The following is a 24,364-nucleotide window of genomic DNA, read 5'->3' as shown; positions in this document are numbered from 1 at the left end:
CATACCTGGAACAAATCCCTTCATCTCCTTTCAGGCCAAGCTCTCACAAATGCTGCTGTTTACTGTTAGCTCAACTTGTGACAGTTTGAAGTGACAGCAGTTCCCAAAAAGCCAAAGGGTTTTTCCTGAAATGCATACTTTCTCCTCAATTTAAACCGTGTCTCTTCCATGCAATATTATATTCAAAGTTTGTTCAGTAAGTGCTTTTTGCTATAAACATCCATTAACGCTGCCTCAGTTCTCAAATCAGTTCAAGATGTTTTGACCTTTTTCATGGTATTTATCACTAAGCCAGATGACAAGGGAGTTTAGGTATTGTTACAGTGAACCCCCGTCTTGGCCCATTATCTTTTAAGATAAATGTCAAACTTCATTCTGATGAACTCTGTGTCATCAGGCACAATGTGTTTGTGTAATTCCAGCAACATTTCTAAATCAAAGCTAACTTCTGACATTATTACTTAGGACTTTGATATTTTTGTCAAGAATACCACCAAAGAGGAGGAAAAATATATTTCCTAAGACATTTCTGTAAGGTTAGCTATTATAACATGACTGGCAGATTTTCTCATGTATTATAATTCCTCACATCTTTCATGCAGACTGAGTTCAGCTGTCATTCCTTCTTGTAACATTAAGGATAACAGAGTGATTTTGCTCTCTTATAATAGGTCACTGAAAGTTGACAAGGTCAACACCGCAGTAGCACAACTTGCTCCATTATAAAACTTGTGCCTATATTACTAGAATACATTCATATTTTCACAGTTTAACTTAGATGGAAAGTTTCATCATGGACTATAAAATGATGTTAAAAATCCCTAAGGTCAATCCATCAAATGTAAGAGATAATTCAGCTATGATCTCCTGTCTGCCCTTCTGCCAAACATAGCAATGTATGTCCCCAGGATGAGGCTGGAATTAGTATCATCTTATGATTCAGCAGTTACAAAATTTAGGTAAACCATTTCATCATAGTATTTAATGAGAAAACACATTTTCATGAGGCAAATGAATAAAAGGAGAGACTTTTGAAATAGTTAAACAAAACAAAGTGAGAGAACAACACACTTCAACTGTTACACTACTCTTCTACTTTAGTCCAATTAACCTTCTAATTATCCACTGCCAACATCAGAGCTTCCTAATTGCTGTTGCAATTCTATTTTTAGTTCACATTAACATCCACAATGTGGTATTTATCAGTGGCTGGTAGCTCAACTTGTGACATTTTGTTTTATGTTTTTAGAAAATTAAAAAAAACCCCACCTATTCTCATTTTCCAGTAACTAAATAAGAGCCAGCAGCTCAAGGTGTTAATGGTTCTAATGGCAAGAATTGGATCTGCATGCCTTCTAGCCAAACTCTCACTGACGTCAATGATGGTTTAATATGAATAAAAAATGTAGGGTTGCCCAGATACATGGGAATAATAATGGGATTTGTTTTTTCTGGCAAGGAGAGGCTGTCCTCCATTGGAAAATATGATTAAATGGCAGTTAACTAGTGAGTTTTGATGTTCTGTAGGAAATTATACATTTCATGTATACTTTGAGACATTTTTCTCTTAAGGCTCAGCCATCTCAAAGAACGGGTTCCACAGATGTTAAGCTTTTGTTTAGTACCCTTTAGGCCCAGAAGTGTGAGATATTAATAGCTGCTGCCGTGACTGTGCCAACATTTTTCATTATCTATAAAATGGGTCTCTATGAAAGCAGCTTCATTAGTTCTTACTAAGACTTCCTCCTTTGTCCACAAGTGATGACAATCCAACAAATAAGTCAGAAGATAGAAGTGCCTTTTGCCTCAAAGGAGGTTGCTACTAATGCACACAGGATTAACAATGACAAACCTCATTAATATAAAATATTAGGAACACAGAACAAGACTAACAGAATAGGTGTATGGATAACTGAAACTGCTCTCACAGAAACCCACTTTACAAGTAGGAGAAAATGACTGTCTGGCGCAGCAGTAATATTCTCTAAATAACACTACAAGGAATTGAAGTAGAAAGGTGAAAAACATACCTGAACTTTAAAAAAGAAATGGTTTACTGAATTACAGCCCATAGGCAACATCTGCCAAAAGCTGCAGCACCTGAGGCAGTAGTGTATAACTATTAATGTGAATACACTTCAGGGTGCCACTTTGACATTATTTTCTATTCAGGAATCATCCTCTGTATCACGAGCTTTTACTGCTAGGGATAAGTATGTTTCAAAGATAGCTGAGAAAATGGATGCTTCAGAAGCCATCGTCAGTTGCTCCAAAATAAATATAGCAATGGTCAATGGTATTTTTTTTCTTTCCAGACAAAAGTTAACGGATCACAGCAACTAAAATGAGTGTGCAAGATCCTATCCTTGTCCCATTTTTGATTGGGATAGAAGGCAAGAAAGGATACCTCTTGATCAATAAAAAGATGGAACTATATTATGAATGAAGCTGTTTACAATTGTCAGGATGAAAGATAAAGCAAAGTCCACAATTTCTCTTATCATTCTGGCTGAGGCACCACAAAATACAAAGCTACACGTGAGAAAAGGAATAGTAGCTATGGATTCAAAAGAAGCCAGGCACAGTCTTTGGAGCACCACCCTACAACTTCTAGGATGAAAAAAAATGAAAATGGCCTATTTTTGTTTGCCATATTTCAGAAACGGCATTACTAAAGAAAAAGATCCCATAGGGCATTACCAGCTCCTACATTAGCACTAACCTTATCCTTGAATATACTAGATGTTAATTTTTACTTTATGATGCATTGAATACAATTAAGAAAATTAGAATGTGCAACAAAAATTAGTCACCTTCAGAACTTTTAAAACCCTATTTAATAACTTGTTTTCATGACTTGAAAACACTGTTGATGACTGAGTCAAATAGCTTTCAGCCCTCAGGCCAAGCTGGAGAGAGAAGAGGCAGGGACAGACTAGCTGAGATGATCATAGTGACTTGATTTCTGAAATAATAGGATGCCTGTGTGAGAAAGAGATGACCGAAGCTCAGCTACAGTCAATATTCAAGTCCATAAAACATGACCTTTGCAATCAAGGAGAAACCAGAAAACAATATGATTTCAAGATAGAGAGAATGTATCTATCTATTATGGAGAACTGAGGTACTTGGAAAATGTGAATTTGGGAGGGGAGAAAGTCTACTTTTGGACATTCTGCAAATCTGAATAAATACTTCTAGGATGAAGATTTATTCTGAAGAGTTGAGCCAATTTGCTGTCATCTTGAATTTCCTGATTATGTTGATTTGCTTTAAGGCCTACAGATTTTTTTCTGGTTAATTTCAGGATAGTTAGTCTTTATTGGATACTTGTTTACCACTCAATGTTGAAATAAATCACCATTGCAGTATTGGTGGATGGACTAGGATGGAACTTGGCAAAATCTGAGGTTTGAATGGTAGAAATTGAGGTGAATGGTTTAAGTTTTATTATGAAGGTGATTCTTTCTGTTGAATGGTCCTGCAGCACCTTAGGGTACATCTAGAATACAAGTCTCTTTCAAAAGAGGCTTTTTCTTTTGAAAAAGCCTCTTTTGAAAGAGAGTCTCTAGACTACATGCAGAGAGCCTAGATGCTCTCTTTCAAAAATGCACAGTTTACATTCAATAGCGCCATTTTTCGAAAGCGTACTTAAGAAAAAAGGTGTTATTCCTCATAAAATGAGGTTCACCGTGATCAAAAAAACTGCCATGTTCTTTTGATTTACTTTTGAAAGAACGTGGCTGCAGTCTAGACGCAGGTGAAGTTTTTTCGAAAAAACCCTGTAGTCTAGACATACCCCTAGAGACTAACAAAAAATATAGATAGCATCATGAGCTTTCAAAGAAGTGGGTTGTGCCCACCAAAGCTCATGTTACTATTTATATTTTGATTAGCTTCTAAGGCCGTGGTCACCAACCAGTAGATCGTGAGCTATCGGTAGATCTCAGGGGCTCTAAGAGTAGCTCTTGAGCCCTCTCTGAACTGCATGCCTGCGCAGTACATTTACATTAGATTTCCTTATTTGAGGAGCAGCTACTCACCGAGCAACACCACAGATGAGTAGCTGCGAGGAATGGTGGGAGCTGGGAGGTCGGGAGGGCTGAAACACCCCAGCCAGCTGACTGTGGCTTTCAGCTGAAAGAGGCGGCCCCGCGCTCCAGCTGATCAGCGGCTTCCCCTCTGCCCCTGCCCACGTGGAGCTTGGTGGCACCCTGGCTGAGCACTATGGCCAGCTGGCTGGGCAGCCACTTTTCTTCGCTCCAGCCCGGTTGTGTGCGGTCAGTCCGGAGGGAGCGCGGGTTGGAGGCTTCCCTCCGTGGCTGGTGTAGGGAACTCCCTGCTCTTGTTCCCTCTCCTCTACCCCAAACTTATCCCCCAGCCTCCTGGCCCCCTGTTCCCTCTCCCTTGCCCCCCCATCCCACTGTAGAAACTTGTCCCCTGGTACCCTGCCACCCCTGCAGAAACCAGTTCCTTCTGGCACCCTGTCTCCTACTACAGAAACCTGTCCCCTTGCTCCCCTCTGCAGAAACCTGTCCCCCCCCAGCACCCTGTTTCCTGCTGCAGAAACCTGTCCTGGCACCCTGCCCCCTCTCCCCTGCCCCCACTGGCACCCTGTTCCCTGCCCCAGAACCTACTAGCACTCCTCCCCAGTACTGTGTCCCCTGCTCCCAAATGACTTTTCTATGGGTCAGTGACCTCTGACTCAAGGCAGGTTCCCTGCCATTCTCATAAATAAAGACAATGCAGAAACTTTGTGTGTTTAACATAGTATTTTATTTAAAAATGAAGCCTGGCCAACAAACCCCCAATTGGGGCCAAGCCCCCATCTGGCCACAACCACTCCTGCATTCCCCCTTCCCCAGACCCTAGATCTGAGCCTATCAAACACTGGAACCTCCTGCCCTTAGCCCCTCACCTACTCCAACCCAAATTCCTGCACCCTCACATCCGCAAGCCTGTGGCTTGCTTAGTATCTCAACACTGCCCAGCCTGGAGCCTCCTCCCCAAGCCAGTGTCCCCTTCTCCACCTCCTCCTGCATCCAGATTTCCTCCCAGAGCTTACACCTCTCACCCCTTCCCACACCCAAAATCCCTCATTCCCACCCCAGACACTACACATCCTGTCTCAACACAGCAAGGGCCCAGCTAGACTGCAGGAGTTTTTCAGGATTCTGGAGATATCCCAGAAAAACTCTTCTGCATCCACAGTTGTGTTTGTTCTTCTGCTTTTTTAGTGGAAGAGCAAACAGGCTCTTTTGGTCACCCCTATATTCCTCTTTCCACAAGGAATAAGGTGGTTTCCAAAAGAAGGGTTTTTTTTTCTGACATTTGGTCCAGTCTAGACAGGCCAAATGTTGGGAAAAGCCTCTTCCTACAGAAGAATTATTTTTTTAAAAAAAAGTAGCAGTATAAGGATTGGGGATAGCAAGTGATGGAGAGGAGAATAGAGAGGGCGGAGCTTCAAGGAAGGGGCGGGGCAGTAGATCTTGGCTTGGTCTGTCATTTAAAAAGTGATCTTCGGTGTAAAAAGGTTGAAGACCACTGTTCTAAGGTACTGCAGGACCATTTGTTGTTTATGTTTTTTTCAGTTAGGGTGCAGCTACACAGCATCCTAAACTTGAAATAAGATACGCAAATTGCGCTATGCAAATTGAATATCTTATTTTGATTGTATTTTGAAATAGCTTATTTCAAAATTTGGCGCATCAACACAGTGCCAAATTTCAAAATAATGCTCTTTTTTGACACATCCTTTAACCCTCATGGAATACCAAGGATGCAGAAATAGTGTGACTGTTATTTCAAAGGATATTTTGAAATAGATGCATTTAAAAAACGTGGGGGTAGACGTACCCTGTCAGACTAATATGGCTATTCCTCTGATTCTTTCTGTTGAACCACTTCTCCTGTGTGGACATGTAAGGTCATGTAAGTTCTCCCATCTGAGGATTCTGGGTTACATCATTTTAATGGTCTAATTGGGATCCAATAGTGTAATTCATATAAAGATGGAAATTAATTGATTATATGATATGAGCCATTTCTTCAGATTTTCTTTTAAGAAAGTGAAGTCTTCTGTCCCATTGCATAAAGAGGACAGGTGGCATCTGTTGTATAGCAAACTCCAGAAAATATCATTAAGAAAGTTACTTACTCCTGGAGCAAAAAGGGACTCGAATGGCATATAGAATAGGCAGAGACCTTGGTTGTGAGACTACTTTCTGAAGCCTTTCCTAAGGCAAATATGTGTGGTCCTCCTGAGTTCTGAAATGAACTCTTAGTGCCTGAGAGGATTTAAAATAAGCCTTCTAAAGAGATTCAGCTTTCACTAGGCCAGTCATCTAAATATGTCAAAATATTAATCTCTTCTTAGTGATGGCCCATCAAAGAGAGATGGAATCCTTAAAAATCCATAAGCCATTGTCACACTGAAATGGAGGGCACATTGTAAAGACTGGTTATTGATCTTAAACAGTAGGCATTTCTGAAGGGATATTGTAATAGAAATATGGAGAAACATTGCTTGTAGATATATGAATACTAAATATTCATATAAAATATAATGCTATATTGCTCATATTACAGAGAGAACAGATTATACCTTTAGCTTCTTGTACTCTAGAAAGAAGTTTAGCAATTTGAGCTCTAAAAATGAAGACTCCTGAATAAATACTCCAGCTCTAGAAACAATAGAGAAAATGCTTTTGTCTAGCTGATCTGAAAGAACAGGGGATATGTCTACACTACAGAGTTAGTTCGAACTAACGGACGTTAATTCGAACTAACTTTAATAGGCGCTACACTAGCGCTCCGCTAGTTCGAATTTAATTCGAATTAGAGGAGCGCTTAGTTCGAACTAGGTAAACCTCATTTTACGAGAATTAAGCCTAGTTCGAACTAGCTAGTTCGAATTAAGGGCTGTGTAGACCCTTAATTCAAACTAGTGGGAGGCTAAGGCTTCCCAGGTTTCCATGGTGGCCACTCTGGCCAACACCAGGGAAAATCTATGCCCCCCTCCCGGCCCCGGAGCCCTTAAAGGGGCACGGGCTGGCTACGGTGCCTGTGCCAGGTGCAAGCCTGCCAGCACCCAGCCAGGAGACCCTGCACCTGACACGGATCGAGCCACCCACCCGATGCCCCCCAGCCCTCCCCCTCTTCCCGGGACCAGGCTGGCGGCTCCCGGGAGCTTGCCCGGGACTGCAAGAGGCGGGCACCCGCCTGGGCTAGTGCGGACATTGTGGACCTCGTCTCCCAGTCTCCCCCAGTTTTGTTCAATAAAGACAGATTCCATTTTTGAACACAATTGTCCTTTATTTTGTTCATCAAGAAGAGGGGCTAGGGAAGGGTAAGTGGAAGTAGGTGAGGGAGGAATGGGGCACGAGCCCCCGATGGGGAGGACTGGGCTGGCTCTGCGGGCTTTTGGGGGTGGAAGCTCTCCTGCAGCCCCCCAGTTGCCCCCTCTCCCCAGATGGCAGCCTGCAGCAAGTGCAGCCGGTCTGATGGCCGAGTGCTGTGATGTGCCCAGTGTGGGCACTCCGGGTACTCCAAGCCAGGACTGGTTTTCAAGCGGGGCACCCCTGAGAACTGTCTGTCCGGGGTGGGGGTCGGGTCCCTTTAAGCACAGCCCTCGGCTAGCCTGAGACAGTATCTCCACGCTCCAAGTCCTCCTCTGATGCCCTGCCGGCACTGCTTCCGGCCATCCTTAAGCCCTGTTCAGGGTCCACTTAATGTGGACATGCTAGTTCGAATTAGCAAAACGCTAATTCGAACTAGTTTTTAGTTCTAGATGCGTTAGTTCGAATTAGCTTAGTTTGAATTAACTAATTCGAACTAAGTTAGTTCGAATTAGCGCTGTAGTGTAGACATACCCAGGCAGACTAGCCCAAATATACCAGGCAGTTGTATAAAGTTGTTTATCACTTTTTAGAGGGCCAAGAAATAAGGTGATTTTTTTTCAGTTTGAGGGAAATGAAGCAAACTCTAAACTACCACCAGTTGAACCTATACTCCATTTGTCTACTATTATGTTTTCTCATTTTGAGAAAATGGGCAATTCTCTCAAAAGAATGAACTAGAGAGATGAACAAGAGAGATGAACAACCCAAAGAAGTCAGAATTTGATTTACTGGGATGAAGAAATCCTGAGTGTTGTCTCTGCCTTTTTGACATTGATTACAGCATCCTGAACCAGGAAAAAGGAGCTGAATGGGTTTGAGATTGGGAATCTATCTAGTCTGTACTAAACAGTAAAATACGCACTTCAGTCAGAAAAATCTTTTATTGCTTTACCACCTTCAGGTACATCTACACGGCAGCATTATTTTGGAGTGAATAACGTTATTCTGAAACAACATAGTGTTCATCTACATTACAAGCCTTTATTTCAAAATAATGTCAAGGTGGAGGATTTCTTATGCCGATTATGGTAATCTTCATTTCACGAGGCATAAAGGAAATTAAAGGAAGAGTGTTCTTCCTTTGACATCCTGCTTTGTAGACTGCGCCAAAAGCCAATTTAAGCTAAAGTTGCTTTAGAAAAGCAACAAAAGCAACTTATTTCGACAAACTGCAATTGATGTAGCTGAAGTTGTGTAGCTTAATTTGACTTTAGCCCTGCTGTGTAGATATGCCCTTATAGAAGGTGAGGAAAGAAGTCTTGTTTTTTGAACACTGGTGACACACAAACGATAGCAACAGAACATGTTTTGTGTGCCACCAAATGACTGCCCATTTTATATATAGACAATTTTTTTAAACATTTAAAGTAGAATTGGCTAAAATGTAAAAAATGTATGTAAAGATGCTACCAACTCTTTGCTTCTCTACCAAACATAATCTTCTTCCAATTACCCTTTTTGTTTTAAAACTAAAATACCTGAAAATATTTTTTATTTTTTTTCGGAGGTTCAGAAAAAAAATTCAAGCCTCTTTTTTATCAGAACTCGAAGCATAAAATTCACAGGGAAATCTGCTCAATGATGATTTCTATTTTCAATCAGTTAGCCAGCTTTTAATTTATTTAATGTGTATTAGTATTACAATCTAGTATGTTTAATCAAAATGCTTTGTGCCTTACAGAAGTCTGAGGGCTTGTCTAAACTGGTAAGTTTTGTGAAAGAAAAGTGCCTTCTGTTGACAAAACTCAGTGAGAATTCATACTGCAACATGACTTTTGTCACAAAAAACGTCTGTTTTCATCGACAAATAAATCTAGTCCCCCCCCAAGGGATTCTCTGTGTAGCTGATAAACACACAGTGTAGGCACCTCAATGCATTTTGTTGCTAATTCTAGCTTCCAGGAAATGTCCCACAATTTCCAAGGAGCCCTTCTAGTCAGCTGTTGGAACTCCTCTGCCCATCAGTGGCTCTGGCTCCCAGCACCTTTCCTCCCACTATGGATCCCTCACAGTATGACTCTGCTGGAGTCATGCTAAGTGACATTTCATATATTTGTAGTGGCTCTTGTTGGGCAATTCAGGAAAGGTAATATAGCACCGCTATGGTTATGGGACAGAAGAGGGAGATCTCACTCAAGCAAGTCAATTCCTCTCTGAGGCCTTCCCACTTTCCATAACCTCCCCCAGAATGGACAATAGACCTCGGGTACTCTGTGCAGCAGTAGCAGCTGAGTCCCACATCAATGCAGAAGGTGGGATCTCTGTGTTTAGCGGTGTACTCCACATATAGAACCCATAAGCGTATGATGCAACGTTATAAGAGTTCCATTTTGTGGTTGATATGGCCACATGGGTGGAATGGCTTTGACTACCTCAGCAACAAGCACAGCAGCATGAAACACGGCAGCATCCTGTGCTCCAAAGTCATCACCCCTACAACAGTATTGATCAATGGAATGACAGAACAACACTTCTCCAGTAGGACACCTTTTATTCTTTGCACATCTGCTCTCCAGTCAGGCAATGAGATTTGGAAATCCTATGCTAAATTATATCCTCCTGCAGATTTGTACAGAAGAGGGAATTAGAAGGAAGTAGGGAAGTTCATCTGAAGAAAATTCCTTAGACTGCTCCTCCTGGGAAAAGGATTTTGGAGGTCTGTGAAGAAAGCATTCTATAAAGCCTCCTAAATGTATATATCCCCAGAATCTACAGATAAAAAGATCCACATCCAGATCTTATGCATAGAGATGATGTCTGTGCAACTCTTCCAACCTATTTCCCTTCCAGTCATCTAACACATGTATATCTACAAGCATACTCCTTCTACTCTCCCTCTTCCCAAGGAGTTAAAGGCTAACAACGCCACAGTTAATGATGATTCTAGTAGCACTGACTTAGACACAGACTCCCCTGTGATATCTTCCCACATCTTCTTGTCAGTGCATTCTTGGAGAGGTGGATATGTTTAGGCAGAGGTGGTATTCTTCCCTTTTCGTAACCCAGCAGGATTGATTTCATCTGCTCATAGGAGTCAATGTTTTCTGAAAATCAACCCCCTTTAATGTGTCTCATTTTGGGCTCACAAAAATTGAGGCACCACAAATGATTAGTCACCTTTGAAAAAATTGGTCTAAACTGCCACACTGATGTAACGAAAGCTGTAATGACACCAGCATAATCAGTAAATATGGTCAAGACTTTCTCTGCCTGGGTCCAAACAATTGTCAAGATAGATAACATTCAATAACATGAGACTGAAAATGAAGTGACTACATTGTTAGCCTTTCATATCGCTACACATTAGTACATTTTCGTAATAATTTACTGTGATAATAAATTCAGGACTGTGTGACACATCACAGAGTGGCATTAGTAGCTCCCTTTATTAATCACCAGTGCATATAAGATAGGAGTTGAAAGAGCAGCTGTTTAAATGTATCTAAAGAAGCACTCATAACAGAAATGAAACCCACACTATACCTGTATTCATCCTGGGTAAACCGTGGAATTACTGAGGGTTGCAATACAGCAATTTCTACAATAGTGGTGTTGAACTTCACAGGATCTCCATCATCATATGCAATGACCACCAGCTATAAATAAAATCAAAGTCAATCATTCAATATGAATACAAATATTTTATGTTTATTTCCATCCTAGGTTCTCTTACATTTTCAAGAGCTCACAATCCAGACATCAGTTTTCAGAATGCAAATCAGATGCTATTATGAAATAACATAGGGACATAATATACAGACAAAAAAAAATCCCAACTCTTGGCTTAACTGCTCATCCAAAGTTTAGGAAATACTTAAATAAAAAATATGCTGCTAACTTAATTCAAGTTCCCTCTAGCTGTGTGTTCTTACAGCAGCCTGGTAAGTGCTGTGCAGGCACTTGAGGCTCTGGTGGGAAGAGATGCCTCTCCTCCAGCCCAGGACCTGCCAGTACCAGACCTGCCACAGCTGGGAGAGAGGTGCTCCTCTCCAGTCCTCCGGCCCCAGTCTGGATGCGCCAAGGCTGGTGTCATGGCTGAATCCCCACGCTGGCATGATAAATACAGAAGTGGGGCCCCGCAAAAGTACCCCAAAACATTCTTTCTCCAGACTTTGGTATAACATTTCCTTCCCAAACCCTAAAAACCTAGATTTTGGGGATACAAATCTGCTGCCACCATCAAGTGCTTTTGAACCCACAGAGGTGAACACTTGAAACCAACCCCAGGGCACCCTAAGCTCTTTTCCCGAAAGAGAATGAAAAAGAAAAGAGAACATACAAATTGTAGTCTGTGGGTGCTATCCCCTGGTCAGAGGCATGCAAATCCCACAGACAGATTTTCCAGGAACTGAACCAATACCAGGTTCATAAAAAAAGAAAGAACTTCTATTATCAAAACAAACTACTGTTGCAAACATAATGACTCGATGGAAAAAGTCACCGATTAATAAACTCATGGGGACTCCTGTGGGCCAAAAATTAGCTACCAAACAGAGGAAACCCCATTTCTAACAGCACAGACATCAGATCCAAAGTCCTACAACAGAAAACAATAAAACCTAATGGATTTATCTAAACTTTACCATACTTACACATTATGAAGTGTCTTTTTCTTGGAGAAAGACATGTCTTCCATCTCCCTCAGTATCTAGAGCAAAACTGGCTCATAGACAAAGGAGGAAAAACCCCCAAAATTCCCTTGTCTCAGGTTGAAATCCCTATCTGCATTTGTATTGGCTGACTGCTACCAGGCTAGCTACAGTTAACCCCTTAGTCCCCAGGCTGCTGGCCATCCCTCATGACCATGACACAGGTAAAAGGCACCCCTACTCCTGGCCCCAATTCAGATCTGCCATAGCCAGAGAAAGGGTGCCTATTCTGCAGCCCCTCCCCCTCCCCGAGCTGCTGCAGTGAGAAGAGGTGCCTGTGTCCTCCAGTCCAGGTGCTATGGGGAGATAGAAGTTGGCAGAGATCTTTCTTCCTGGGACAGCCTGTACCCAAAACTCTGGTTTTACCCTAGACCCAACCCCTTATCCCCAGCCCTAAGCCTCTCATCCTCAGCCCCAGCCAGAGGCCTCACCTTCTCCCACCCCTGCACCACAACCCTATGCTGCAGCCCTAAGTCCCCACCCACAGTCCAAACCCCATGGCCCCACCCCTGCCACATGAATTATGTTATGTGTGCTAAAATGAAAGTGATGTGTCACGCATCACATCTATATCAGTGCACACAACAAAATTTATTCTGCACATGCATGGAAAGAATTAGAGGAAACACTGCTCTTTAGGTACAGTGTTCGTGTTGTCTCTGTTTATGTTTTATTGCACGCTCTTTGTCCAAGCGCGAACAGGAACAGCTAACAGGAGAGTTTGGAAAGGGAGTTCTCCAGGTAAAAGAGGAGTAAAAATGGGATCCTTGTGGTAAGTGGCTGTCTGGAGTGTGTGTTTGTGTGTGTGTGAGTTATTTGCAGTGTGCTGAGCTTGTGTTTGTCTGTTTGGTTTGTTTGTTTGGTTTGTTTGTTTGAAGGAGCTTCTAAAAGGTTTGAAATCTAGAAGCCTCTGTTAATTGGCTGAGCCTCAGTCAGGGGGAGCGGCCACCAGAGCTACATAAGCCTGTGACTCAGCGACCAGGAACAGCTAACAGGAGAGTTTGGAGAGGGAGGTTAGAGGGCACTAGTGACTTCTGACCTTCTTTAAAACATAACTCTTAGAATAATCTATATTCCAGAGGTTTAAAAAGAATCCCAGTTTATACTTAAACTTATTCATTAGAAAAATGGAGACAGAAGCCCAGCAGCAGAGTGGCGGCTATCCTGTTTATTGTGTCGAGTGTAACATGTATGATTACCTGCCCTGTGGGCGGGTGACATATGCGTGCATCCGTTGCAAGGAGCTCCTGGCCCTCAGAGACCGAGTTTGGGCTTTGGAGGCCAGGGTGGCTGAACTGGAGGAGCTAAGGGAGGTAGGGTACGTCTACACTACAGCGCTAGTTCGAACTAACTTAGTTCGAATTAGTTAATTCGAACTAAGCTAATTCGAACTAACGCGTCTAGACCTAAAAACTAGTTCGAATTAGCATTTTGCTAATTCGAACTAGCAAGTCCACATTGAGTGGACTCTGAACAGGGCTTAAGGATGGCCGGAAGCAGTGCCGGCAGGGCATAAGAGGAGGACTTAGAGCATGGAGATGCTGTCTCAGGCTAGCCGAGGGCTGCACTTAAAGGGTCCCGACCCCCACCCCGGACACACAGTTCTAAAGGGTGCCCCGCTTGCAAAGAAGTTCTGGCTTGGAGTGCCCGGAGTACCCACACTGGGCACATCACACCACTCGGCCATCAGCCCGGCTGCACTTGCCTCAGGCTGCCATCTGGGGAGAGGGGGCAATTGGGGGGCTGCAGGAGAGCTTCCACCCCCAGAAGCCCGCAGAGCCAGCCCAGTCCTCCCCATCGGGGGCTCGTACCCCATTCCTCCCTCACCTCCTTCCACTTACCCTTCCCTAGCCCCCCTTCTTATTGATGTACAAAATAAAGATAACGTTTCTTCCAACATTGACTCTGTCTTTATTGAACAAAACTGGGGGAGACTGGGAAAAGGAGGTGGGAGAGGGGAAGAGAAAGGCTGGGAGAAGGGAGGGCAACTAACATGATCAGGGGTTGGGAACAGGTCCCAGATGAAGAAAGGCTACAGAGACTGGGACTGTTCCGCTTAGAAAAGAGGAGACGGAGGGGGGACAGAATAGAGGTCTCTAAAAGCAGGGGTTGGGTGGAGACGGTGCATTCAGAAAAGTTCTTCTTGAGTTCCTATAAAGAAGGACTAGAGGACACCAAAGGAAAGGAATGGGTAGCAGGCTTGAAACTAGTAAGAGAAAGTTGTTGTTCTTCAGAAAGCAAATAGTTAACCTGTGGAACTCCTTGCTGCAGGAGGCTGTGAAGGCTACAACTAGAACAGAGTTTAAAGGGAAGTGAGATCAAGTCATGGAGGTTGGGTCCATGGAGTAGTCTTAGCCAGGGGGTAGGAGTGGTGTCCCTGCCCAAAGTTTGTGGAAGGCTGGAGAGGGATGGCACGAGACAAATGGCTTGGTCACTGTCTTCGGTCCATCCCCTCCAGGGTCCCTAGGGTTGGCCGCTGTTGGCAGACAGGCTACTGGGCTAGATGGACCTTTGGTCTGACCCAGGACGGCCATTGTAAGCTCAGGGCTCAGGGTCGGGGGTCTCAGTGGACCCCCTTGATTTTCATGCACACCTGCTCCTGGGTGGCCAGGCTGGCAGCTCTCCTGCCCTAGACGGCCACTTTCCTGTGCCTAGTGCGGAGATCGTGGACGAAGTCCACGATGTCCGCACTAGCCCAGGAAGGTGCCCGCCTCTTGCGGTCCAGGGCAAGCTCCCTGGAGCCGCCAGCCGCCAGCAAGCTCCCTGGGCTGGGGGACATCGGGTGGATGGCTCTGTGCTGTGCCAGGTGCAGGGTCTGTTGGCTGGGTGCTGGCAGGCTTGCACCTGGCACGGGCACCGTAGCCAGCCCGTGCCCCTTTAAGGGGTCCGGGGCCGGGAGGGGGGCATAGAGTTTCCCTGGTGTTGGCCAGAGTGGCCACCAGGGAAACCTGGGGAGGGCTAGCCTCCCACTAGTTCGAATTAAGGGGCTACACACCCCTTAATTCGAACTAGCTAGTTCGAACCAGGCTTAATCCTCGTAAAATGAGGTTTACCTAGTTCGAACTAAGCGCTCCGCTAGTTCGATTCAAATTCGAACTAGCGGAGCGCTAGTGTAGCACCTATTAAAATTAGTTCAAACTAATGTCCGTTAGTTTGAACTAACTTTGTAGTGTAGACATACCCGTAGAGAGCTATGTTGATGAGACTTTCCGGGACACCGTAGTACTGTCCCACCTCCAGTCTGAGAGCCCCAGTGCTCTTAAGGAGAATGAAAGTCTCAAGGGAACAGAGCATTCAATGGGAGCAGAGGGAAACCATTCCGTAGTTGGGACCCTCCTCCCAGAGGATGTTGCGGTATCCTCTCGCACTGAGGATACCTCTGAGGGGGAGGGAATGCCAGTTAGGAAGAGGCAGGTGTTAGTAGTGGGTGATTCAATCGTTAGAAACATAGATAGTTGGGTTTGTGATGACCGGGAGAACCGTATGGTCACTTGCCTGCCTGGTGCGAAGGTTGCAGATCTCTCAAAGCATCTAGACAGACTTATGTGTAGTGCTGGGGAGCAGCCGATGGTCGTGGTACATGTAGGTACCAATGACATAGGGAAGGGTAGGAGAGATGTTCTGGAGGCCAAATTTAGGCTGCTAGGAAAGAGACTGAAATCCAGGACCTCTATGGTGGCATTCTCGGAAATGTTTCCAGTTCCACGCGCAGGGCCAGGTAGGCAGGCAGAGCTTCAGAGTCTCAATGCGTGGATGAGACGATGATGTAGGGAAGAGGGGTTTAGATTTTTTAGGAACTGGGGACACTTTTGGGAGAGGGGGAGCCTGTACAGGAAGGATGGTGTAGTGGGGTCTATTTGAAGACACGGGAGAGTGGGCGGGCTTTGCCCGCCCACTTTCTAAAACCCCCTCCCCCAGCCTTGCGGGAGGGATGACTGGACCCGTGGTTCAATTAATTACTTGGGACAAATAATGACAAAAGGGGCAAGAAGTGCGGGCTAAAGGTTTATAACTAGGGAACCGGATGGGGACACCGAGCAGAGAACTCCGGACAGCGCCCACTGCTCCTCAAAGCTATCGATGGAGCCAGTGGACGCTGTGACATAAGGGAGGAACGGAAATAGGCCCCACAGTTTCAGAGAACCCCCTCGTCCAACATCTTACTCCTGGTATTATAGATGACGACCTTTGCTAGAGCCAGGAGTAGGTTGACGAGGAGGTCTCGAGACTTTGTGGGGCCATGGATTGGGTGTGCGTAAATAAAAAGGTGAGGGGAAAAGTGCAGCCAGAACCTCAATAAGAGGTTATGGAGGAGCCGGAATAGGGGCTGCAACCTGGTGCATTCTAAATATGTGTGCGCCAGGTTCTCCCTCACGCCGCAGAAGGGGCAGGTGTCCGGGATTGGGGTAAACCGCACTAAGGAGCCACCAACTGATGTCCCCGATGGGCCGCGGAATTAGGTCAGAATAGACGCTGGCCCATCGGGGTTCCCCACCCTCTATAGGTCTAAGGTAGTCCCACCACTTGGTATCGGGGCGGGACGCGAGGGTGGGGAAATGCAGGGTGTGGAGCACGAGCGTGTACAGATGTTGTCTTGGCGCGGTTTGAAAACAGACGGGCTGCAATTTTTGCAGCCAGCTGGGGGTCCATGGATGGAAAGGCCAGAGGGGCCCACGGAACAGGGGCCCGATAATAAGGGACAGAAGCTTTGCAGGAAGGGAGGGGCGGGGCATACCCTCTCGCAGGGACTGCTGCAGGAAGTCGAGAGCGGGCCGCGGCAAAGCCGCATTCACCTCCTGGAGTAGGCGCAGAGGTGTTCGGGGGGTGGAGAGCCCCATGCGCCGAGCGAGCACTTGAGGATCCACCCAATACCCCCTGTCATAGTCCAGGAGGTCTCCGACCATGGTGGCTCCTGCCAGGATCAGCCTCCGGCGCACCGAGGGAGATTCCGCTACCTGCACGCACAAGGCTGGATTGTGGAGCAGGGCCTCCGCGAAGAGGTCTGCTCCCTCGGAGGCCACAACGGACCTGGTCGCCAAAAACAGCTTCCAGGTCTGGAGAAGATCCTGGTAGAATTCTGGCAGCTCTGAGAGGTCTTACGGAAGACCCCTCGGGTGGATAAAAAAGAGCTCCCGGTCGTATCGGAGCCCTCAGAGGCGGCGGAGGAAGGCGCACGCCAAGGTGCCCCATGCTGGACTACCTGCACTAATGGGGAGTCTCTGCAGGGCCTGGAGGTGGAAGGTCTGGACCTGGCTGTGCACGCAGACCAGGCCTTGGCCCCCCTCCTTCAGGGGGAGGGACAGGACCCCTGCAGAGACCCAGTGCAGTCCTGGCCAAAAGAACTCCAAAGCTATCCTCTGGAGCTTGGCCAGGACCTCCGGGGCCAGGCGCAGGGTGTTGAGCCGGTGCCAGAGCATGGACAGGACCAGCTGATTTAACACCAGTGCCCTCCCGCGAAGGGAGAGGCACTGGAGCAGTCCTGCCCATCTCCACAACCGCCCACCTACCCTGTCCTCCAAACCCTGCCAGTTCTCTGGCGGAGAAGGATGTGTGGCGGATAAATAAACACCCAGATGGAGCAGCGTACCCACGCTCCACCTGATGGCCTGAAGCGCAGGTGGAAGGGAGCCGGCCCGCCACCAGGCCAGAGCTCTTGACCCAGTTGACCCGGGCGGAGGAGGCTGCCAAGTAGACGGCTTGGCAAGCCTCCACCCGCGTCAGGTCGCCTGGGTCCTGGACCACGAGAAGCATGTCATCGGTGTACGCCGACAGGACCAGCTGCAGCTCCGGCTCCCAAAGCACCAACCCCGTCAACCTCCTACGGAGGAGACAGAAGAAGGGCTCGATCGCCAGAGCGTACAGCTGACCCGACAGCAGACACCTGACATACCTCCCGCCTGAAGCTGACCAGCTTGGTCAGGGTCCAGTTGAGCCTGTCCAAACACAAGAACAAATGGATATAAGCTGGCTAGTAGGAAGTTTAGACTTGAGATTAGACGAAGGTTTCTAACCATTAGAGGAGTAAGGTTCTGGAACGGCCTTCCAAGGGAAGTAGTGGGGGCAAAAGATTTATCTGGTTTCAAGATTAAATTAGATGGGTTTATGAAGGGGATGGTTTGATGAGACAACATGATCTTGGTAACTAATTGACCATTCATTATCAGTTGGAAATAGGTCAATGGAGGGATGATAGGAGTTACTATAGAGAACTTTCTGGGTGTCTGGCTGATGAGTCTTGCCCACATGCTTAGGGTTTAGCTGATCGCCATATTTGGGGTCGGGAAGGAATTTTCCTCCAGAGTAGATTGGCAGAGGCCCTGGAGGTTTTTTGCCTTCCTCTGTAGCATGGGGTACAGATCACAGCTGGAGGATTCTCTGCATCTTCAAAGTATTTGAAGGCTTCAATATCTGAGATATAGGTGAGAGGATTATTCTAGGAGTGGTGAGTGAGATTTTGTGGCCTGCACTGTGCAGGGGGTCAGACTAGATGATCATAATGGTCCCTTCTGACCTTAAAGTCTATGAGTCTCTCCCCTCCTGCAACAAGGCTCTAGTGGCCTGGAGGATGAGGTGGAAGTCCCCCCAGCGCTGGAGGGCGAGCTGCACCTTTCCCTTTGCCCTGCAGTTATCCGCGAGGAATTGGCGCAGCTCGCTCCTCAGCGCCAAGGGGGAGCCAGGGTTCTCCTCCATCTGGGCCTCTGGGTGGAGCTCACGGGCAACGGAGACGGGCAAACAGGGATCCGATCCCCAACGCGGCGCCGACACAGATGGCGCCGCACTGCCCGTCCCTGACCCCAGCAAGGGAGGGGGCGGCGGAAGGAACAAGGCAGCCCCTAACGGGTTAGGGACCGGGGATACAAATACCACCCATGAGAGCCGCTCACAGCTAGCGGAAACGAGATGGCCCTCGCGGGGGTGGCACTGGCAGACGTTTGGGAGGACAGTGGGGACGGGTCAGGTATGTGAGAAGGACGGGGGGATGACAGCGGGGGGGGGTTCTCCACAGTTGGGGCGGGAGAAAGGGTGGGCTCTAGGCCAGACGGTGGGTCGGGGTTAGGAAGTGGGGGGGAGGCAGGGATAGGACAGGGATCGGGAGCAGGGGAGGGCTCGGGGCTGGAGATGGGTTTGTAAAGGGCAGAAACGGGGATAGGGGAGGGGTCGGGATGTGGGAGCAGATCAGAATCCCGAGTGAGGCCTGGGGGGGGCCCCCGTGGCCATCTCACCGGACTGCAGCGCCTCCCGACTGGGGACCTGGGAATCAGGAGTGGGGAGAGGGGGGCCCGCGCCGACGCCGGGCTCAGATGGAGAACCAGATATTGGTGCCTCGGCGTCGGCCAGTGTGGCGTCTTCTGCCGGGTCCCCAGCGGGAAAGGGGGATGACCGCCCCACCTCAGTTGTGGGAGAGGGGGCGCCCCCAAACCCAGGACCCGGATGCTCGTCGCCTGCCATCGCCCCTAAGGGCTCGGCGGCATCCATTCCGGCGCTCGAGTAGGCCGGGCCAGTGGGTAACATCATGGGTGTCCCGAGCGTGAGGACAGGGTCGGCCACCTGGGACACAGGCTTGGGGTTGGGAAGAAGAGGGGGCGGCACCACAGAGTCGCCACCCAGACCGAGGCCCGCTGGCAGAGGGTCGTCCTCCCCCTGGGTGAGCGGGGTCAGACCCAGGGCTTCGATCTCCTCAAAGATGGAGCTCAACTCCATCCCCTCGGCCCCAGAGCCTTCCCCTCCAGCTGCTGAGGCAACAATTACCTCAGCGGGAATGGAGGGAGGCTCAGTTGGAGCCGGGGCCGCGGGGGCTCCATCAGAGGCCTCCTAGCGGATAGGCTCCGCAGGGGGGACGTCGTCGTCCCCCCTCACCGCCACAGCTTCCTCAGCCAGCACCTTCCGCCGACGCTCGCCGGGGGCAATCTTGACAGCGCTGGCCCCCCTCGGGATCTTTCCGGGGGCCTTCCCACCCTCCCCATCGGAGGGGGGAGAGGGAGCCCGCGAATGGCAGGCTCTGCGCTTCCCCCGAGCGAGCGTCCAGCCCTCCGAGGTGGAGGTGGAGGGCTGGTCAGTAGGAGCAAGGCCGGGGGGGGACTTTTGGTATTCGGGGAGGGCGTTGTGGTAAGGGTTGGGAAAGGGGGGGTACCTCCACCTGCGGGCGGCCCTCTCCCTCGCCCGGCAGCAACCGCGCCACCCTCTCCTCCTCGGGCCCCGTAAAGACTGATTGAGTGGAGGCGGGGCCCGCCTGCCCGCTCGGGCACGCCGGAGGAGACGCCTCCGGCTCTCGAGCAGGGCCTTCCGTTGGAGGAGGGGCGGCCGCAGAGCCCGGACTACCAGGGGGGCCGGCGATGGTGGGGCCGGGGCCCTTACGGGCCCCGGGGGCCCCAGACGCCTCCTCTGACCGGGCCAAGGGACAGTCCCTCCGGACGTGCGCCATTGCCCGGCAGAGGAAGCACCGGGTCTCCCCCGAGGAGTAATGAATTCGGTAAAGGGCCCCCTGGTAGGGCACCATGAAGGACCCCTCGAGCGCCTCCCTGCCACGCGCCGCCGGCAGCAGCTGCAGCTGTACCTGCCAGCAGAAGGACAAGACGTGGCGGAGGGCAGGGTCCTTACAGCCCAGCGGGAGAGGGCTGATGGTCAAAATCGGTTTCCCCAGAGTGGAGAGGGAAGGTAGCAGGGCGGCATTAAGGAGGAAGGGCGGAACGGAGGTAAGGACCACCCGTACGCCCAGGTCCTCCAGCAGTTCGAGGGGCACGTGCACGCCCCCCACTGCCAGGCCCCTCTCCACCGCCTCCTGGGCGGCGGCCTCCGAGGCAAGGAAGAACACCGCCTTGCCGTACATTTTGAAGGCTGCCACCACGGCCGAGGCCCCCACCACCCTCGCCAATGCCCACACCTAAGTTTCCATGTGGGGCGAGGCGGTTACCAGGAGGCAGCGGACGCCGTGCCTCCTGGTCATGGTGGGAAAGGGGCCCCGGCCATCAGGGATGGAGCTGTAGGCGGCAGTCAGGGCAGATGACATGGCAGGTGAGGGGGCGGCAGCAGCCACCTGGGTGTAAGCTCTGGGGGCCTTGGTTGAATCACCCCTAGAGTTGGTGGTGGGAACAACAGGAGAAGGAGGGACTGTGGTAGATGGTAGACCCACAGGGGGCGGGGCGGCCTCGGCCGTGGTGGATTTGGCTTTCGGGGCTGGGCCTTTGCCCTTTTACTTCCCCCCGCCCTTTTTTCCGGCCGAGGTGGTGGTTGCTCCCAAATCTGGGGGAGCATCGGCCGTGGCAGCGGCGGAGCTCAGACCTGGGGTCGGGAGGTCAGCCGCAGCATTCGTTGGGCCCGATGGTAATGAGGGGGCCGTGGGATTGACAGGGGCAGGGACTTCCTCCATCATGGAAGGGGGGAGGAAGGAGGCACAGATGACAGGAGAGGGGAACAAAGGTTAACCGCTCCTCCCAACCAGACAGCAGGCGAAGGAGGAGGGTGTCCGTGAGGGAGGGGGCGGGAGAGAGGGAGGGCACTGGTTTCGGGGAGGGCGACTAAGGATGTGGGGGGGTTAGCAGCCTCTCCTCCCTGCTGAGGCTGTAGCAGAGAAGGAGGGCACTATTACGGGGCAGGGGCACGTGAGGGAAGAGGGGAGTGGGGAGGTATACAATTGGGAGGGAAGGGGAGAAAGCGAAGAGGGGGGGCATCCACTCCTTCCCGCCGACTCGTTGCTGGGAGGGAGGGAACCAAAGAGGTCAGGATAGAGATGGGGGAACCGAGAGGCCAGCAACCACTCATCCCTGCAAGGCTGGAGGCGGAGGAGGAGGGTACTGGCAGGGCAGACAAGGGGCAAGGTAACGGGTACAGGGCGGGGGCCGGCTCCTCCGGCTGCACTGGGATACGAGGGGGGGCTATGGGGCCGTTGGGGAAGTGCGGTGAACAGGGGGACTAACGAAAAGGGGAGGGGTGGGACACAAGCGCTCGGGGCAGGGGGACAGGACAGATCGGGTAGTACTCAAGGACTCACAGGCAGCTGGGGGGGAGGATGAAATGGAGTGGAACAGCAGCTGGGTGGGGCGGGGCACACACACTTGGGCTAGCTGGAGCAGGGGCGTGGCAGATAAACTTTGGGAACGGGTGTGGTGGGTAAGTGACTGGGGAGGGAGGGGAAAAACAACCTAGGCTAGCAGGGGAGGGGGCAGGCAATGGGGAAGGACACAAGCTGCTGGGGTAGGGTGGGTGACCAGGGGTGAGGATGGCCCCCCAGCCAAATGTAGCTGAAGGAGGGGGGCCAAGTCCAAGAGGGTGGGAAGGGAGCACGCCCACGAGCGCTGTGGGGGCTCAACCTCGCCCACTGCTGCAGCAGACTCCCAGATGGAGGGTGGGGCAGCAATCCCCGCAAGGGGGAGAAGAGACAGTCCAGGTGGTGAGGGGTGATAGAGGGGGCGTTGGGGGTGGTGGCAGCGGGGGGGGGCAGCTGGACTAGGGGGGGAGCTCTGAGCCTCTCCCTCAGCCTCCCTTTCAACAGCTCAGTTCACCACCACCCCTGGAGCAGATTAAAAAAGCTCAGTCTTTAAACAAACCCCCTCCACAGTTCTCGATGGTGGTGATCTCCTCTTCTCCCCCTCAGCAGGGTGCAGCAGCAGCAGTGGGCAGGCAGCAGGGGAAGGTCTCCAGGTGGTGGATGCTGGTGGGGTGGTCCTTCTTCTCTGGAGCAGAGAAGGGAAGTGGGGGCAGCCAGCAGGCCTCCCCTCCCCTCTCAGGCAACAGGAACAGCTGGTGGCGGTGGTAGGCAGTAGCAGCAGCGTCGTCCGAGGGGAGCAGCCCAGCAGCGTTAGGGTCTCAGCAGGCGGTGAGTGATGGCTTGGTGGGGTGCGGAAGGCTCCAGCTAGTGCAGGTGGCAGGACCAGGAACAGGGGGAGGAGAAAGAGAGCCATTTTGGGCCCAGCCTAGCCCCGCCCCCTCACCTGACCAGAAGTCAAAGGGCGGGGCTAGGAGTATAAGAAGGCCGCCGGGGAGCTCAGTCAGGGCCCAGCCTCTGAAGGAGACGGAAGCCTGTCCAGAGCTCCTGCCGGGGGAGGCTAAGACCGGGCCTAGACCGCCCTCAGCAGCCTCCCCGGAGGCCAGCCAAGGCTTCCCTGCCAGGGCTACGGAGGCCTGGCCAAGCCAGCCAGCTGAACCTCCTGAGGACCCAGAGGACTGGCCTGAGCCGCTGGACCAGCTGGAACCCCGATGGGTACTGGAACGCCGGGGCCAGGCGAGCCTGGGGGACGCTGCAGAGTTTCAACTCCTTGACGCCCTGGATTGGGCCGACCGGACACTGCTGGGACAACAGCGCTTCGACTCCCTGACAGACCTGCTGGAGGTACAAGTACCAGCAAAGGGGGAGAAGAAGTTAGGGCCAGCTCAGCTTACTGTGTTTTGCTGCCCCGCCCTGCTTGAGGGCCCGGGCTTGCACCCAGTGCTCCGCTGCCCTACCCTGCTTGAGGGCCTGGATTTCCGTATCATGGTTTTGGTACCCGGCCAGGATCCGGACCGGACCTTTTAAAGGGCCAGGACTAGGACTGTTGTCCTGCCCATAACTGAGTTAAGAGACTTGAATATACGGAGAATTTCTTCCCCGTGGCCCAGGCCTGAAGCAAGGCTGGGCCCCTGAACTATTGTCTCTCACCCCGACCTGAAACAAGGCCGGAGATAGACTCATAGACTCGGACTATTTTAAGGCACGGTAGAGCCATAGGGCGGACTAGCCACCCATTGTATCAGGGGCGGAGGAACCGCCTCCTAAAGACCTGCCAACCTACAACTAACCATCCACTGGAAGGGGAGAAAAGCTCAGGCTATTGTGGACATTGCCGGAGGGCAGTGTCCTGAAAGACCGCGCCACCTGACGGCAGATCTAATTCCCCGAACAGACGGCAGGGGGCGCTGTGGTGGAGCGGGAAGCCTGCTACAGATGGGCTCCACCTATACCAGGGTGGAACCAGACTGCTGGCACGAAACGTTAAAAAGGCCGTAGAGCAGTTTTTAAACTAAGAGATGGAGGAAAGCCAATTGGTGCGGAGATGCACGTAAATTGGAGGGAGACTTCTCTTAGAGGAGAATTCATTGATAGAGATTCTCTAAGCTGTAGTCAGAAAGAGAGGCGGGGAGAGGGCAAACCACGGGCCAGAGCAGACAAACAACCGCATACAAAGGAATCCAATGCATCAGGGAATGGCAGACAAATAAGCAGTGGCAAATTTTTAAAGTGCATGTACACAAATGCTAGGAGTCTGACTAATAAGATGGGTGAACTAGAGTACCTCGTATTAAATGACATAATAGGCATCACTGAAACCTAGTGGAATGAGG

The 24,364-nt window shown here is 50.1% G+C and overlaps 1 protein-coding gene across 11 annotated transcripts in view; it reads right to left on the bottom strand.

Annotated features, from left to right (window-relative positions):
* PCDH15 (protocadherin related 15) overlaps positions 1 to 24,364 on the bottom strand; it is a 1,468,744-nt gene that overhangs the window by 153,689 nt on the left and 1,290,691 nt on the right. For all 11 annotated transcript variants that reach the window (XM_075935032.2, XM_075935036.2, XM_075935034.2 and 8 more), the window contains one exon: positions 10,884 to 10,996. In XM_075935032.2, coding sequence (XP_075791147.2) covers positions 10,884 to 10,996 — 113 coding nt within the window. The remainder of the gene's footprint in view (positions 1 to 10,883; positions 10,997 to 24,364) is intronic.

This window comes from Pelodiscus sinensis, chromosome 8 (assembly GCF_052426305.1).
Source record: "Pelodiscus sinensis isolate ZL-2025 chromosome 8, ASM5242630v1, whole genome shotgun sequence".
Taxonomy (NCBI): domain Eukaryota; kingdom Metazoa; phylum Chordata; order Testudines; family Trionychidae; genus Pelodiscus; species Pelodiscus sinensis.
The sequence above is the reverse complement of the archived record's forward strand: the minus strand, read 5'-3'. Positions and strand labels throughout refer to the sequence as shown.